Source organism: Caretta caretta, chromosome 7 (assembly GCF_965140235.1).
Source record: "Caretta caretta isolate rCarCar2 chromosome 7, rCarCar1.hap1, whole genome shotgun sequence".
Classification (NCBI taxonomy): domain Eukaryota; kingdom Metazoa; phylum Chordata; order Testudines; family Cheloniidae; genus Caretta; species Caretta caretta.
The window spans coordinates 185,463-204,029 of record NC_134212.1 but is presented as its reverse complement, the minus strand read 5'-3'; the positions used below and the strand labels follow the sequence as shown (position 1 = coordinate 204,029).

The following is an 18,567-nucleotide window of genomic DNA, read 5'->3' as shown; positions in this document are numbered from 1 at the left end:
TCTACCACTGAGATGAGTCTAGAATCATCCTCTTTGGAACCACCTCTCAGGTAGTTGAAAGCAGCTATCAAATCCCCCCTCATTCTTCTCTTCTGCAGGCTAAACAATCCCAGCTCCCTCAGCCTCTCCTCATAAGTCATGTGTTCCAGACCCCGAATCATTTTTGTTGCCCTTCGCTGGACTCTCTCCAATTTATCCACATCCTTCTTGTAGTGTGGGGCCCAAAACTGGACACAGTACTCCAGATGAGGCCTCACCAATGTCAAATAGAGGGGAACAATAACGTCCCTCGATCTGCTGGCTATGCCCCTACTTATACATCCCAAAATGCCATTGGCCTTCTTGGCAACAAGGGCACACTGTTGACTCTTATCCAGCTTCTCGTCCACTGTCACCCCTAGGTCCTTTTCTGCAGGACTGCTGCCGAGCCATTCGGTCCCTAGTCTGTAGCGGTGCATTGGATTCTTCCATCCTAAGTGCAGGACCCTGCACTTATCCTTGTTGAACCTCAGATTTCTTTTGGCCCAATCCTCCAATTTGTCTAGGTCCCTCTGTATCCTATCCCTACCCTCCAGCGTATCTACCACTCCTCCTAGTTTAGTATCATCCGCAAATTTGCTGAGAGTGCAATCCACACCATCCTCCAGATCATTTATGAAGATATTGAACAAAACTAGCCCCAGGACCGACCCTTGGGGCACTCCACTTGATACCGGCTGCCATCTAGACATGGAGCCATTGATCACTACCCATTGAGCCCGACAATCTAGCCAACTTTCTACCCACCTTATAGTGCATTCATCCAGCCCATACTTCCTTAACTTGCTGACAAGAATACTGTGGGAGACCGTGTCAAAAGCTTTGCTAAAGTCAAGAAACAATACATCCACTGCTTTCCCTTCATCCACAGAACCAGTAATCTCATCATAGAAGGCGATTAGATTAGTCAGGCATGACCTTCCCTTGGTGAATCCATGCTGACTGTTCCTGATCACTTTCCTGTCGTGTAAATGCTTCAGGATTGATTCCTTGAGGACCTGCTCCATGATTTTTCTGGGGACTAAGGTGAGGCTGACTGGCCTGTAGTTCCCAGGATCCTCCTTCTTCCCTTTTTTAAAGATGGGCACTACATTAGCCTTTTTCCAGTCATCTGGGACTTCCCCCGATCGCCATGAGTTTTCAAAGATAATGGCCAATGGCTCTGCAATCATATCCGCCAACTCCTTTAGCACTCTCGGATGCAACGCATCCGGCCCCATGGACTTGTCCACGTCCAGCTTTTCTAAATAGTCCCTAACCACTTCTTTCTCCACAGAGGACTAGCCACCTACTCCCCATGCTGTGTTGCCCAGCGCAGCAGTCTGGGAGCTGACCTTGTTCGTGAAGACAGAGGCAAAAAAAGCATTGAGTACATTAGCTTTTTCCACATCCTCTGTCACTAGGTTGCCTCCCTCATTCAGTAAGGGGCCCACACTTTCCTTGGCTTTCTTCTTGTTGCCAACATACCTGAAGAAACCCTTCTTGTTACTCTTAACATCTCTTGCTAGCTGCAGCTCCAGGTGCAATTTGGCCCTCCTGATTTCATTCCTACATGCCCGAGCAACATTTTTATACTCTTCCCTGGTCATTTGTCCAATCTTCCACTTCTTGTAAGCTTCTTTTTTATGTTTAAGATCCGCAAGGATTTCACTGTTAAGCCAAGCTGGTCGCCTACCATATTTACTATTCTTTCGACACATCGGGATGGTTTGTCCCTGTAACCTCAATAGGGATTCTTTGAAATACAGCCAGCTCTCCTGGACTCCCTTCCCCCTCACGTTATTCCCCTAGGAGATCCTACCCATCAGTTCCCTGAGGGAGTCGAAGTCTGCTTTCCTGAAGTCCAGGGTCCGTATTCTGCTGCTTACCTTTCTTCCCTGTGTCAGGATCCTGAACTCGACCAACTCATGGTCACTGCCTCCCAGATTCCCATCCACTTTTGCTTCCCCTACTAATTCTTCCCGGTTTGTGAGCAGCAGGTCAAGAAAAGCTCTCCCCCCGGTTGGCTCCTCCAGCACTTGCACCAGGAAATTGTCCCCTACATTTTCCAAAAACTTCCTGGATTGTCTGTGCACTGCTGTAGTGCTCTCCCAGCAGATATCAGGATGATTAAAGTCACCCATGAGAACCAGGGCGTGCGATCTAGTAGCTTCTGCGAGCTGCCGGAAGAAAGCCTCATCCACTTCATCCCCCTGGTCCGGTGGTCTATAGCAGACTCCCACCACTACATCACTCTTGTTGCTCACACTTCTAAACTTAATCCAGAGACACTCAGGTTTTTCTGCAGTTTCATACCAGAGCTCTGAGCAGTCATACTGCTCCCTTACATACAGTGCTACTCCCCCACCTTTTCTGCCCTGCTTGTCCTTCCTGAACAGTTTATAACCATCCATGACAGTACTCCAGTCATGTGAGTTATCCCACCAAGTCTATGTTATTCCAATCGCGTCATAATTCCTTGCCTTCACCAGGACCTCCAGTTCTCCCTGCTTGTTTCCAAGGCTACCATCTAGGCCTGGCGACTTATTGCTTTTTTATTTATCAGGTTGCCCAATTATTAGGCAGTTTTTAAAACTGCAGCCAGAAACTTTTTCACCATATATGTTAGGCATTTAAGTCTGCTGGCTGGGATGTCACGCTCCTAGCCACAAAATATGTTTACACTGTCTTATGGCAGACTGAGATTGTGCCACATCTAAATTTCCATTTAAAAAAAAAGTTTTAAGCCTTTATAGCTGTGAAGAGCCTTTTGAATGGGACCCTGATGCTATTGTCTTATACATCCTAAACCAACAGCTCTACGAAATGTGTGAACTATTCCATTTATCTTAACTGAGCATTGACACTAAACCCTAATGATGACTAACTTTTACCAAAAGCTTAAAACAGGTAATTATTCACGTAAATGGCCAAAAGGAAGGAACAGCTGTGCCCAGAAATGCCCAGCATCATCATTCCCTCTGTGTGATGGTGAATGCAACAGCAACTTTTCTAACAAAGTCTGGCTGCTTTATAAGGAGAATACAAGAACTGTATTTTCCACTGCATGCCTCCGATGCAATGAGCTGTAGCTCACGAAATGGGTTAGTCTCTAAGGTGCCACAAGTCCTCCTTTTCTTTTTTATAAGGAGTTGATCTTTGCACAAACTTCCCATCAGTATCAGTGCACTGCAGGGACCATGTGTGGGATTAACTATGTAACCCCAACTAATGGGCCACAATGAATATTTGTTCCTCTCCACAGATTGGAACTGAGGCTCTTCTTTTATTCACTGGACAACAATTCTGATAGTTTTACAGCCATAACCTTTTATACAGTGAAAAGATTCCAGTGAGTAGAAATGTAGCAGAGAATACTTTAAGCCAGAGATCTCACAAGCTGTGTGATCCCAGTCCTCCGTCCCTCTCTCCCTCCCTTCCTGCTGCCAGCAACATCTTGCAATGCAATCAAGTTAGAGTACTGAGCCCATAATGCATATCATGTACTTCATTGTCCTGTCCCTGGTTCTGTGCAGCATTCACAAGAGCTAAGTAGCCCTTACAAGTCCTGCAACAGCCTCATTTATGCTTTTAATTAATGGTGACCAATAGCCTCTCCATAGGTAAGGTTGCTACCAGGTTATAATTATAAGGCTTATTTTCCATACTCTCACCCAAAATCTAATTAAAAAGCCTGTATGTTTTCAGAATGTTCCAACAAACTTTCAGGGTGAAGTTGCTTTTTCTGAAAACTTTAGAGACAGCAGAGTAAATGCTTTTCCAGTTGAAGGGATTGTATTGAAATGATTCTGAAATGTCTAATATTTCTGTCCCCATATACTGAAAATACAGTCTGATGCTAACTTGGGAATAGGTTTTCAACATAAACCTTGTGCAGAAGCTAGTTTACACGCAGACACAAAGTACACATTTAATTAGCATTATTCCTAAATAATGCATGAGCTGCCACCATTAAAATTGAAGGAGTTAAAACTCCCTCTGAATAAAATGTTCATTGACAGCCGCTTCCACTCACACACTGAATGAAGCAGGCTGGAGCTGGCACAGAAGCTTACATGCTGTTAGATACAATTTTTAATGACAACCGCATCCACACACTGAATGGTGGAGGATGAAGTCTGCTGAGAAATTCACATGCCATTGGATAAATCTGTTAATAAGATCCCATGTCTTATCTGGCAGATAAGACCTGAATTATACAGCAGGGACCTTGGAATACTGGACCCCTAGATATCCCTCTCCCATCCAGTTCAATCAGGACAGTATCATGTGCTATTTGTTTTGGAAGGAGGATTTTCAAAACAGCCTGTGAGAGTTGGTTACCTAACTCCCTCAAGCACTTCTGAAATTCCCACTCTTTGATTTCATTCATTCTGTTCAGCACCACAACTTCAGCATGCAAATTGTACTGAAAATGCATAAAAACATGTAGGTCTGGGGTTCAGTCCCCATGGATGACCATGGCATGTGCATGTCTTGACCATCTGTTATGTTAGTTTATTAGGTAGAATAGGAAGCCTAAGGGCAAAAGGGGTAGCTGTGGAGTAGAGGGGAAGGTGACTTCAGGAATCATGGGGGAGGGACAGGTACATAGCTGATCTTAGAATCATAAAACTGGAAGGGACCTTGTGAGGTCATCTAGTCCAGTCCCCTGCACTCATGGCAGGACTGATTACCTAGACCATTCATGACAGGTGTTTGTCTCACCTGCTCTTAAAAATCTCCAATGATGGAGATTCCACAACCTCCTTATGCAATTTATTCCAGTGCTTAACCACCCTAACAGTTAGGAAGTTTTTCCTAATGTCCAACCTAAACCCCCACATGCTGCAATTTTAGCCCATTGCTTCTTGTCCTATCCTCAGAGTTTAAGAAAAACAATTTTTCTTCCTCCTCCTTGCAACAACCTTTTATGTACTTGAAAACTGTTATGTCCCCTCTCAGTCTTCTCTTTTCCAGACAAAGCAAACCCAATTTTTCCAATCTTCCCTCACAGATCATGTTTTCTAGACCTTTAATCATTTTTGTTGCTCTTCTCTGGATTCTCTCCAATTTGTCCACATCCTTCCTGAAAGGTGGCACCCAGAACTAGACACACTGGTGAGCTGGAGCCAGTTCGCACTGGTTCGCTAGAACCAGTTGTTAAATTTAGAAGCCCTTTTAGAACTGGTTCTAAAAGGGCTTCTAAATTTAACCGGCCAAAAGTGGCACCGACTCCACAGGTGCTCCAGCCCTGAAGCACCCAAGGGGAAAATTTGGTGGGAGCAGAGCACCCACTGGCAGCTCCCTGCCCCACCCCCGGCCCCAGCTCACCTTGCCTCCGCCTCCTACACTGAATGCACTGCCCCGCTCTGCTTCTCCGCCAGCCCCCTGGCTTCCCACGAATCAGCTGTTCGCGTGGGAAGCCGGGGCAGGCTGAGAACCAAGCAGCGGCTTCCTGCTCAGGCCCAGGGAGGCAGAGCGGAGGTGAGCTCAGGCGGGGGGGAGGGCCACCCGCGCTGCAGCAGGTAACACAGGGGGCGGGGGGCGTACAGGGGAACCGCTCCCCGCCCCAGTTCATCTCCGCCACCCTCGGCCTGAGCGGGAAGCCGCAGCCTGCTTCTCAGCCCTCCCCGGCTTCCCGCCGAACAGCTGATTCACAGGAAGCCGGGGGGGTGGGGGGGGGGGAGGCGCAGAGAAGCAGAGCAGGGCGGTGCATTCAGGGGAGGAGGCGGAGCGGAGGTGAGGTGAGCTGACCTGGGGCTGGGCTCTGCACCCACCAAAATTTTCCCCGTGGGGGCTCCAGCCCTGGAGCACCCAGGGAGTTGGCGCCTAAGGCGCCACTTTTGATGTGATCAGTGGGGGGAGCAGCCACTCCCCCTGCTCCCCCCCAGCTATGCTCCCCCACCCCTAGGAGCCAGAGGGACCTGCCAGATGCTTCCTGGGAGCTGCCCCAGGTAAGCACCGCCAGGACTCCCCACCTCGCCCCCCGGCAGGTGCCTCTGGCTCTTAGGGCTGGGCTGGGCACCCACTACGGTGGCCCATGAGACCCTCCTGGCTGGTTCTGGGGGCAGTCAGGGGACAGGGGAGGGGGGTGGATGGGGCAGGGGTCCTAGGGGGGAGCAGGGGGCGGCAACGACCCCCTCGTGAAGTGAGGAGGGAACCCATTGTTAAGATTTTGGCAGCTCATCACTGACTAGACATAATACTCCAGTTGAGGCCTAATCAGAGTGGAGTAGAGAAGAAGAATTACTTCTCATGTCTTGCTTACAATACTCCTGCTAATACATCCCAGAATGATGTTCGCTTTTTTTGCAACAGTGTTACACTATGACTCCCAGATCCCTTTCTGCAATACTCCTTCCTAGGCAGTCATTTCCCATTTTGTATGTGTGCAACTGATTGTTCCTTCCTAAATTGAGTACTTTGCATTTGTCCTTATTGAATTTCATCCTATTTACTTCAGACCATTTCTCCAGTTTGTCCAGATCATTTTCAATTTTAATCCTATCCTCCAAAGCACTTGCAACCCCTCCAAGCTTGGTGTCATCCACAAACTTTATAAGTGTACTCTGTATGCCATTATCTAAATCATTGATGAAGATATTGAACAGAACCAGACGCAGAACTGATCCCTGCGGGACCCCACTTGTTATGCCCTTCCAGCATGACTGTGAACCACTGATAACTACTCTCTGGGAACTGTTTTCCAACCAGTTTTGCACCCACCTTATAGTAGCTCCATCTAGGTTGCATTTCCCTAGTTTGTTTATTAGAAGATCATGCGGGACAGTATCTAAAGCTTTCCTAAATCAAGATATACCATGTCTACCGCTTCCCCCCTATCCACAAGGCTTGTTACCCTGTCAAAGAATCTCTACATGAACTCTACAGGGTCCCCTGCTTCTCAGCTCAGAAATATTTTTCCTTCTTTTGGACCCCCCCCTCTGCTCTGAGCCTCCCCCTTCACTCCTAGGCTCTCCTGCCGGCCTTCTAAACTCTGCCACAACTACAGCAGAAATGGTACACTCTCAAAAGTGCTTTTGGACCACAAACATTACTCCTGAGACCTAAAGTCTGCAGTACCTCTTGCATGCTTTGTAAAACAACACTTAGAAGATGACTGCATACTATGTACTATTCTTTAAAGGAAATTAGTAGATTAACACCCCACTCTACTGAAAACTGGCATGGGGATTTCAGTAACCACAAGTGGCCAAGGCCTCAGATTTTAGTTCTCAGATTAAAAAAAGTAGTAATCTCAAGCACCATGCTGAAGCACTGAATCCAGCAGTGTTTCAGAGGGGAGACCCAACACCACTTCCTGCGCTATTTAGGTTTTCCTTAGCAGTCCCCCTTCCAAGAACAGAGCAGGTCAACTATTTAGCTTGTGAGCACTGATGATATCACAGTACAAACAAAAACAGTTAGCACACCTATTTGAATCAGGGTTCTCAAGCCATTTCATACTATCAACTCATATTCCTTTTTCCTTCAGTGAATTTGTTCCATTCTTCTGTTGCCATAGAAATGTAAGTCGTGCCTATAAAGAGGATTATCACATCTTACAGAATCCAAAAGAAAGAGGAGCTAGGATGTGGGGACAACTTTTCTTCGAACGCAAAATCTTCCAGGACTAGTGATTTATGGGGAAAGAAAGAACTGCTGCCAAAGAGACTTGCTTTTGTTTAAATTATCTCTTTGTTCCTGTTCTCTTTAAGATGAAACCTCTGTAATGTATATTGTGTTCTTCACGTCTGTCTGAGATCCAAGGGGACAGGCACATAACTACACCCCACCCTACGGAACAGATTCAGCAAAATTATTAAAAACTACAATTCAAGACACTGTAACCACGCGGTTCAAGAATCAATGTTTCCACAGGTTGAATCCAATCCTGGAGGCTGGCCCCTCCATATGCATCCCACATGGCAGGATGTGACCCATTTCTTTCAGTTCTCTCCGCTGGTAAACCTGCTGAGGGAGTGGAAGAACAGAGGATATCAACAAGTGGTGGTAGGAAGATAGGAGAGGCTAAGTTTGAATGGAGAGCATAAATTGTTCCCACACCATATTCTAATGGTAGTGTGGGAGCTATGCACTGTTCTTTCAGGGTCCTTTAAGATACTAGCTCCTACAGACCCACAGCTGGGGATGGCACTCAGCACATAACATATTTAATTATAAATCCTTGCAAAATGAGGTTTACACTGAAAATGCAGACAGCACCGCATGGCATTAGAGCACCCACCACCACCACCACCCACACACGCACACACTTCCGTCCTGATTCTCCTTTACAGAAAGGCACCTTTACACCATTCTGTCACTGTAAAGAAGCCTTAAAAAGGGTGCAAAGTTGGTTACACTCATTTTTAGGCCTATTTACACTGCCAGGGCGATGTAAAACAGACAGTGTAAACAGTAATCAGGCTCAGGAAAGCCACTTACCGCTGGCAGCTGGACACAGTTGGAACTGACATCATATTCGATATATGCCACTTCTATCCCCTCCTCTGATTTCCCATCCTTCGTATAACAAACATCCCTGGTCCGAGTGGTCAGACGGTCCACTTCCTCCATTGTATAGACACAGAGTGCAGACTCCTCACTCACTTTGCCAGATGAAGCCTGCCAGGCAGAAAAGACAGTGAACAGCACTTCTCCTTGGGTGCTGAATCTCCCTCTTGTCAGATCACTGCCGGGTTCAGTGACATAAGCAGCCTGCAGTATGCTGTATGTTTTCTCTTTGCTCCTACAGAGTAGTGGTAATTCCACATAGGAGTAATAGTGAGAGTCATCCAGACAGATTCGTGAGATGTAGGTCTTGTACTCCCGTGACTGGGACTTCAGATCCCGGCGATAAAACAGGAAGTAAACGCTGGAGCGATGGATAAAGGATTTGATGAAATGGTGGTTATACTCGGAGAGCCGACCCACAGCCAACTTAGCCGTTTCTTCATAGGAGAAAATGGAGTGAGAGTCTGCCCCTTGCATGTCCCCCCCATGGGCCCTGAGATTTCGGGTGGTGATAGGAGGGATACCCCCTCCAACCCCTCTGCTGGTATACCCTCGTCCTACAAACAGCAGGGGCATGTCATCTTTTGAGTGGCCTACGAGTCCCACAGTAGTGATATTTGGGTCATTTGCAGCCACATACTGAGTGTCTCCTGGGCTCTCCGGTCGGAAGAGAACGTGGTCAATGGATGTGAGGCTTCTTTTTTCACAGATCCCCTGGTGCACGCTGCCACACACAATGAGCTCCTCCTGCACAGAGTTCACCAGTAACAACTTGTTGTGATTGTCAGTGTTGTGTGCCTGGGGACATTCCAGCTTTGAGACAGGGGGGAGACAATCTTTGCTGTCCAAAACTGGTCCAGTTTGAACTGCGCTCTCCATCATCAGGTCTGAAGTTAGTTGGAAAAGAAAGTTGGTGGCGCCCAGATAAAGGGTCCCAGACTCAGAATCCATAGTCAGGTGAAGGAATTTTGTGGTGTTGTGTGAAAAGGTGACATACTGCAGTCCCCTTGGAATCACTGCCCCCAGGAAACAGAGAGCAGGAAGAAGGAAAGTTCCCAGAGACATGGTAAACGGTCTGCAAGAGAGAGAAAGCTGTTACCCTCTGGAGCCAGGAGTGAAGGTTTACACAAATCAGAGTCTTTCAACATCGTACTTTTATTATGAGAAGAGGTGGGGGAACAGTGGCTAAATCTAGAGACCAAACAGCAACAAATGAGAAATTCTTAAAGAATATCAAAAGCAGGAAGCCCATGGAAGCATCAATGGCTTTGTGCACCAAGGTATTAAGGTGACAAGCGCAGAGTAAAATAAGACTGTTGAGAGGCTGGAATATTACAGATATTCCTGGGACACTTACCAGATTACTTCATTTGTTGGTGGAGATCCCCATTACCAAGACTTTCATTGTAGGCCCAGAACTTGGATTGGTTATCTGAGAAACAGGGAATCAATATTCATGTTTCCTCAAGAGAAATCTGGCCAAAGCATTGACCCAACAATGCCACCTCTGGCAGAAGGTCCTATTTATACTGTAAAAACTAGCACGTCAGGGAGCTGGTTCAAACTCAGAAACCCCACACAATAGCTAAAACACAGTATGTCCTTGCAGTACAGACTGAAGTGAGCCTTGTTTAACCATGCTCCTGGACTGTATTACAGACATAGGCTTTAGCAGGGTTGTGCACTGTGAGTTCTCCAGGACAGGGGCCATATGTTTAGAGAGAATCTAGTACACTATGGGTATTACTCAAGAGCAATATTTCATGATAATACATCATGGTTAGAACAGGGCCGGCAACCTTTCAGAAGTGGTGTGCCAAGTCTTCATTTATTCACTTTAATTTAAGGTTTCGCGTGCCAATAATACATTTTAACTTTTTTAGAAGGTCTCTCTCTATAAATCTATATATTATATAACTAAACTATTGTCATATGTAAACAAGGTTTTCAAAATGTTTAAGAAGCTTCTTTTAAAATTAAATTAAAATGCTGATCTTACGCCGCTGGCCCGCTCAGCCCGTCGCCGGCCTGGGGTTCCATTCACCTAGGTCAGCAGGAGGCTGAGTGGGGCCTGCAGCCGGGACCCCGGCTGGCAAAGGGCAGGCAGCCAGAACCCCAGACAGGCAGTGGGCTGAGCGGGGCCAGCGGCCAGGACCCCAGACTGGCAGTGGGCTGAGCAGCTCAGCCCGCTGTCGGCCTGGGGTTCCGTCCGCCAGCTCCTGCCAGCCAGGATCCCGGCTGCTGGCCCCACTCAGCCCACTGCCTGTCTGGAGTCCCGGCCCTGTCCACATAGAGTAGGTACCTACCTTCTCCCTAGTTCCAACCCATTCTCTTTCTCTCTCTCTGCACTGAGATGAGGGTGGGAGTGCACTGAGCACAGGGCTGGGGGTGAAGGAGCAGGATGGGGGTTGGGGTGCAGAGTCTGGCCAGGAGCTAGAAAGAGGGAGGGGGTTCAGGGTTGGGGCAGGAGGTTTGGGTGTGGAGCACTTACCTGGGCAGCTCCCATTTGGTGTGAGGGGTGCAGGTGGGAATGCGGGGGGGGGGGGGGTGTTGTCCCGGAGCTCCCGTTTGGTGCTCAGGGTGGGAGTGGGGATGTGGGGGGTGCAAGAGTCAGGGCGTGGGATGTGGGGGGGCTGGGTATGTGTGGGGAGTGCCAGAGTCAGGGCTGGGGTGTGTGAGGAGGGTTCAGGGGTCAGGGCAGAGGGCTGGGGGTGTGGGCTGGGGTCATTGGGGTGCTCCCAGCCCCCTGCTCTGAGCAGCTCACGGCAGGGGGCTGGAGGGGTTATGCCCTGATTCCACCCCCTTCCCCAAAGTCCCTGGAGCAGAGAGCATGCTGCGGCTCTGCTTTTACCTCTCCCCTTCCCAAGAGCAGTCAGCTGATTGGCTGCAGGGCAGGAGAGAAGGAGGGGCAGGAACCCAGCACACTGGGGGAAGAGGCTGGGGGAGGAGGAAGCTTGCCTGCCCTGCAAGGAGAGAGCGGTGGGCGGAAAAGAGCGGGCCGGGCCGGATTTTTAGTGCACGCTGCTGTCTGCCCGGGTCCGGCAGACCGCAGCGTGCCATTAAAATTTGGCACGCGTGCCATAGGTTGCTGACCCCTGGTTTAGGAAAAAAAATACAGCTCACTTCTGATTACACTATAGGACTGAAATATATATTAAACTTTTTTTTTTTTTTTTTTTTACACACAGTGTAGGTGAGTCTCAGTTAATAGAATCAAACTGTTCTGCGTTTGAATCAAGCAAAAAACTGTCAGTGTTCAGAGAAATCATATTGTTTTTTGCATCCTACTTCTTCAGTCTCTTGTCACACCTCCAATCCTAGCTTCAAGTTCTCTTCCCCAGATTTTTCACCCCATATAGTAGCATTTCAGGTTTCAGATCAATGTCATTTGAAAATCTCACAAGGATAGTGCCTGCTCTGAGTTTTTTTTTACAAAACAGACCCTGACAAGCTCCCAAGAACCAGCGTTGTTCCTATTACAAATCCTCCGGTTTCAAAAACATACGTTTCCTCCAGCTCTATTTATATCCTATTAAAGAACATCTGCAGCAATCAATATTGAGCCTCAGCACTAGTCCAATAAAGGGAACAAAATAAGTCAGGCTTCTCTCTTATTGACCAATTCACAGACTAACACTATTCTGCATCCATTGCTATGGTAACCATCCATCTAGGTGTGAAAGGTCATAGTTGGCTCAGCTGTACCAGCAGAACTCCAGGGAGAGGCTTCAAAGATCAGCAGCACTCATTTCCCTGAGGCCCTTTGGAATATCCCTATTAGGATCACTCCTTCCCATCCCTGACGCATCTTACTCCAATAATATTTAATTGTCATGGCAAATGTTATCAAAACGTAAAACTGAGACCAATCCCTCCAGTCTGAGGGCACTGGACAGTCCGTCCAGGCCAGAGCATCACACTGTGCCCGGGTTTGATTCCCTGTGCCCCTCTCTCATTGCACCCTTTGGAAACAAAGGCTCCTAGCTGCTTTTCAGAAAGATGACTACTTTATTCAGTGCTGAATGTGATCACAGGCCTTCTGGAGAGACTGCACTGGACAGTAACGCAATCCTCATTTCTTAGAGCAGGGGTGGGGAACCTTTTTTCTATCAGGGACCATTGACTCACAGAAAAAAGCAGTCGTGGGCCACATACAGCCCCGTGGTGGGAGGCTTGGGGCTTCCCACCGGCAGTGGGGGAAGGTTTGAAGTGCAGGAGGGAGCTCCGGGCTGGGGCAAAGAGTTTTGGGGTGCAGGAGGGGGTTCAGGGCTGGGGCAGGGAGTTGGGGTGCAGGAGGAGGTTCGGGGTGCAGGCTCTGGGAAGGAGTATGGGTGTGGGAGGGGGCTCAAGGCTGGGGAAGGGGTGCGGGGCCTGGGAGTGAGTTAGGGTGCAGGAGGAGGTTCCGACCTGGGGCAGGAGGTTTGGGGTGCGGGCTCTGGCTGGACAGCGCTTACCTCAGGTGGCTCCCGATCAGCAGCACAGCGGGGCTAAGGTAGGCTCCCTGCCTGCCCTGGCTCCCTGCTGCTCCCGGAAGCGGCCAGCATATCCATCCCCTAGGCCCCCATATGGACTATAACGTGGATAGAAAGCTGGCTAGATTGTCAGGTTCAACGGGTAGTGATCAACAGCTCCATGTCTAGTTGGCAGCTGGTATCATGCGCAGTGCCCCAGGGGTCGGTCCTGGGGCCGGTTTTGTTCAACAACTTTATTAATGATCTGGATGATGGGATAGATTGCACCCTCAACAAGTTCACGGATGACACTAAACCGAGGGGAGAGGTAGATATGCTGGAGGGTAGGGATAGGGTCCAGCGTGACCTAGACAAATTGGAGGATTGGACCAGAAGAAATCTGATGCGATTCAACAAGGACAAGTGCAGAGTTCTGCACTTAGGACAGAAGAATCCCACCACCGCTACAGGCTGGGGACCGACTGGCTAAGCAGAAGTTCTGCAGAAAAGGACCTGGGGATTACAGTGTATGAGAAGCTGGATATGAGTCAGCAGTGTGCCCTTGTTGCCAAGAAGGCTAATGGCATACTGTGCTGCATTAGTAGAAGCATTGCCAGCAGATGGAGGGAAGTGATTATTCCCCTCTATTCGGCACTGGTGAAGCCGCATCTGGAGTATTGCATCAAGTTTTGGGCCCCCCACTACAGAAAGGATGTGGACAAATTGGAGAGAGTCCAGCGGAGGGCAACAAAAATGACCAGGGGGTTGGGGCACATGACTTACAAGGAGAGGCTGAGGGGACTGGGATTATTTAGTCTGCAGAAGAGAAGAGTGAGGGGTGGATTTGATAGCAGCCTTCAACTACCTGAAGGGGGGTTCCAAAGAGGATGGAGTTCGGCTGTTCTCAGAGGTGGCAGATGACAGAAGAAGGAGCAATGGTCTCAAGTCACAGTGGGGGAGGTCTAGGCTGGATATTAGGAAACACTTTCACTAGGAGAGTGGTGAAGCACTGGAATGGGTTACCTACAAAGATGGTGGAATCTCCATCCTTAGAAGTTTTTAAGGCCGGGCTTGACAAAGCCCTGGTTGGGATTATTTAGTTGGGGTTGGTCCTGCTTTGAGCAGGGGGTTGGAATAGATGACCTCCTGAGGTCCCTTCCAACCCTGAGATTCTATGATTCTACGAGGGGACGGGGGGGCTCTGCACAGTGTGTGCTACCCGCAGGCACCTCCCTTGCATCTCCCATTGGACACGGTTCCCAGCCAATGGGATCTGCGGAGCCGGCGCTGGGGGCAGAGCGCAGCGCTTCCCTGATCGCACGTGCCTAGGGGCAGCAGGGACATGCCGGTTGCTTCCGGGAGCTGCACAGAGCCGACTGGACTTTTAACGGCCTGGCAATCCTAGCTTCCCCCTGCAGTGCGGTGAGCCAGCACTCACAACCCCAGCCCCATGGAGGGGCGCCGCGTCTCGGGGCTTCCGGCCCACAGTGTGGAGACTTGTTGCAAGCCGGATGAAATGAAGCAGCAGGCCAAATCCGGCCCGTGGGCCATAGGTTCCCCACCCTGTCTTAGAGTATTAAATTCTCTAAGGACAAAGCATCACATTAGAATGTATTTCTTCACTAACCCTGCAAGTCTCTGAGTAGCAGCAGCTCTCTCCTCATTTCCTGCACAGACTTATCCAGGCAGCATGTAAGCCAGTGTGGAAATCCAAAGCTCTTATTTTGGGACACAATGCAGGCCCCCATTTGTTCTCTGCAGGCACCTCCACCCAATCTTGAATAGTAATTTTAAAAAGTCAGTCAGTCCTAAAGAGCAAAAGCCAGAAATGAGTCGACAGGAGACGACTTATGAAAAAGGGCAAGACCGAGCCTCCTTCAGAGGAACTGTTCATCTCTTCAGAATCCACGGACTACTTACTCTCTGGCAGTTCTCTGGCTGAGAATTTCTCTGTTCATTCAGAGACTACTCTCTGACTATCACTTCCCATCACCTGCTGGAAACAACCAGCAAGCTCCACATACTATCCTTGCACCTCTTGGAAAGTATTAAATTGCTTTCCAAAATCTCAGCATTCATTAAAAACAAAACAAACCAACCAACCCTTCAACTGTTATAGTTGCAAAGAAAACCTCACAACTGTGACCCAAAAGTATAATTGATGCAAAGTCTGGAACCATAGCTCTGAGAGGCAGGGGTGCTGGAACAATTTGTATATTGTGGGTTCTGAGAGCCACTGAACCAAACTGTAAACTCTGTATATGACGGAAACCCTGTATATGATGGGCACCCCTAGGGCCAGCACCTAGGCTGAGAGCTGTGAACTACCCCATTCATTTCACCAAAGTGTAAACTCAGCTGCTTAGTTAAGCTTATTACTGATTTCTTTTCTCATGCAAAAAAGGAGAGGGTAGGGTCACAGATTTGTACAAACTGCTGCCAGTAGCATCTCATGTTGGTGCCACAAGGGGTGGTGCATGCTGGATGCCACCACCGATTTTCTTTTCCCCCAACAAAGTAGCCAAGCCCAAGTGGCTTAGCAGAATCCCTGGATATACTAAAGCCTCACTGAAGCCATGAGTATATTGAAGCTCAGGTGCCCATTTGCCCTCAGAAAGCACACGTCATCTGACTGTCCTTACAATCTACCATGAGCTGTATCTCATTTTGAGAACTCACATGGGCGGAGTTCAATTGGTGGGTAGAACTTGGAAGAATACTGCCACTTTCCCCTCCCTGCCCCCAATCTGACTTCTGTTTGATCTTTGTGCTGAGCTCAAAGTGATGATGTTCAGCAAGGAGCATTACAGCATTACATTACAGCAAGTCTGCAATGCTGTGAGGGAAGATCACCACCTGATGAATGGTAAGACTCAACTGGGCTGTATCTAATTGATAATAAACTCCTTGGCACAGGGACTGTCTCCCCTCTGGGTGTGATACAGCACCCAGCACACCAACAGGATACAGAAAATAATAGCAATTGTAACAACTGGAAAAGTCAGGTTCTAATTTTGGCTCTGCCACTCACTTGGCAAATCATATAACCTTTCAGCTATTACCATTCCCCTGTAAAACCAAGATATTACTGCCCTGACACAAAGAGATGGTCTGTGATATCCTGTGGATGGATGGTGTTACAGATACTATCCAGTATTAATTACAGGGCTTTATAAAGCTCTGAAAACACTTCATGTGCTTGTTGTAGGTAAGTAGACAGCATTGCCAGGACAGACACAAAGCACTGACACACTGCCCTCAAAGCACACATACACTGATTCGCATAACACCAGCACTGGTTACATTTAGTTTATACACACACAGAGGGGCTTTTATTCTCAGTGGATAACGGACATTTAGAATTCGCTGCTCCCAACGCTTCTGACAGAAACTGCCTTGCTAGAAATCTCAAACACTGGACTCACCTCAGGTTCTCTCTCTACTATATGGGGAAGGTGTGGATTGAAGAATTTTATTCAAGTGTCTGTCACAGAGAGACATTTATATCTGTTGATAGGTATTTCTTAAAGTCAACAAGCAAGTTGTTATGGAACTTTTACAGAATGTCAATGTCATAATATCAAACTCCTAAAGCAGCCAAAGCAGGGGAGAAAATGATGACTTTATACATCAACATTAAGAAAATAAGTCAAAACCAACGAGGAGTCCTTGTGGCACCTTAGAGACTAACAAATTTATTTGGTCATTAGCTTTCGTGGGCTAAAACCCACTTCATCAGGTATTAGCCCAAAGATTCCTTGTTGTTTTTGCTGATACAGACTAACTTGGCTACCACTCTGAAAAAAATTAAGTCAAGTATATCTAACATGATTAATTTCCTGTGATGCTGGAAGGTCCTGCACTGGAGGGCCCGCTGGCCTTCCTAACCTTCCACGTGTCCACAATTGCACATTGCTCTTCTTTTTAACGCCCAACTCTCCAATTACATCTCCCCACCACTGAATTGGCAAAGGTCCCCTTCCCATGACAAAAGTTCCTGAGACACAGGACTGGCTGATAAGGTGGGACATCTAACAGTAATACAACTGAAACTCACAAACTGTTAGTCCTGAGGCATATCCATCTGTCTGTTGGTCATATGGGATATTCAGTTTCTGCAGAATTGAAGATTTTACTGGGGAAAAAAAAAAAGGTTCTGGTCCTCCTGGTTGTGAAGAAAACCTTCCAAACATATACTGAGTATAAAGTGAGACAGTGTTATTTTCCTGACTCTGCAAAGAGCCCGAAACAGTGGCTCACAGATGTGTGAGCTCCACTGCAAAGCACTACTTTAATCAACTGTTAACTCTAAAAGCTAACGATGTCAAAAATTCAGTATAAACTTCAATTTCAGCAAATGGAATGAGGAACTGGTGTAAACAAACGCACAAACAGGGAGGGGCCGAACACCAGTGGTGGGAGCATCGAGAGACCAGAAAAGGGACAGAGGTGCACCTAGTCCCATAAGTGTGACAGGGAGGTTACCATATATAGTCCTAAATGTTCTGCCTATCACATAGACCATTATTAAAAATGGAAATCAGCCCTCTCCACTTAATGTGCTTGACATTCTGGTCAGGACAGAGCCCTAGAATGCTGCATAGCCCTGAGCCATAATCACTAAAGTCCAAGGCATTTTTTCTTCTTGCTTTCCAAGGGTGAGAGGTTTGAAGATATTCTCCAGTGAAAGGGCTTCAAAATGAATACCTAAAGCAGTGGTTTGAGAAAGTACTGGCTCATGAGAAGACTTTCCCTGGAACAGTATACAGCAAGATGGCACATCTGAGAGGTCTGGACCTCTCAGAAACAGGGAGATGGTTGGTATAATTTATGTTCTGTGAACCTCACTCCACTTCATCCCTAGAATTATGTGCGTGTATTGAATATAGTGCCCATAGCTGTCATGTTATTATTAGGGGAATTATGTAAGGGATTGTGCATGCTAACTGCAGTTGGGTTTGTGTGATTACTGGGGGTACCACTGAGCCCACCAATTCCACCAGCCTGAACTCCCTTACACTGTCCTGCTGAGCCAGGCCCCCAAGCAGCACTTAAGTGCACACCCCCTCTGGGGTGCAAACCCAAAATAGTATTGTCTTGAGCTGCACAGAGAACTATACAGTGTAAGCTCATGAAATTCTCCCCCTCCCTCAATGTGGAGGAAGATATGCACAGCTTTCTGCCCCCCAGTTATGAATTCTACAAACTAGTTTCAGAGAAAACAAAAACAAGTTTATTAACTACACAAAATAGATTAAGTGATTATAAGGGATAGCAAACAGATCAAAGCAGATTACTGAACAAATAAAACAAACATGCAAACTAAGCTTAAAGTGGTTACAAGTAGTAATTTCTCACCCTAAATGTTATTTTAGGGATTTCTTTCACAAGTCAGACACCTTTTCCAGCCTGGGCTCAGCTCTTCTCCCCCCTTTTGTCTTTGTTTCTTAGATGTTTCCAGCAGTTATCCTGGACGGGGATTCAGTGAAGAACAAACACTGATCAAGTCACTCCCCAGCCTTAAGTAGGTTTTACATATGGCGGGAACCCTTTGTTTTCCAGTGTGGTCCACCCATGA

At 47.6% G+C, this 18,567-nt stretch overlaps 1 protein-coding gene across 14 annotated transcripts in view; it reads right to left on the bottom strand.

Annotated features, from left to right (window-relative positions):
• Window positions 1–18,567, bottom strand: part of PLXNB1 (plexin B1) — a 210,951-nt gene that overhangs the window by 111,545 nt on the left and 80,839 nt on the right. For 11 of the 14 annotated variants that reach the window (XR_012669163.1, XM_075130149.1, XM_075130148.1 and 8 more), the window contains 2 exons: window positions 9,896–9,970; window positions 8,470–9,613 (listed from right to left, as the gene is read on the bottom strand). Coding sequence is in view for 13 of the 14 variants with exons in the window: in XM_075130149.1 (XP_074986250.1) it covers window positions 8,470–9,603 (1,134 nt within the window). In the remaining variant the exon portion in view is untranslated. The remainder of the gene's footprint in view (window positions 1–8,469; window positions 9,614–9,895; window positions 9,971–18,567) is intronic. The other 3 variants (XM_075130152.1, XM_048859518.2, XM_048859517.2) reach the window with 1 other exon arrangement.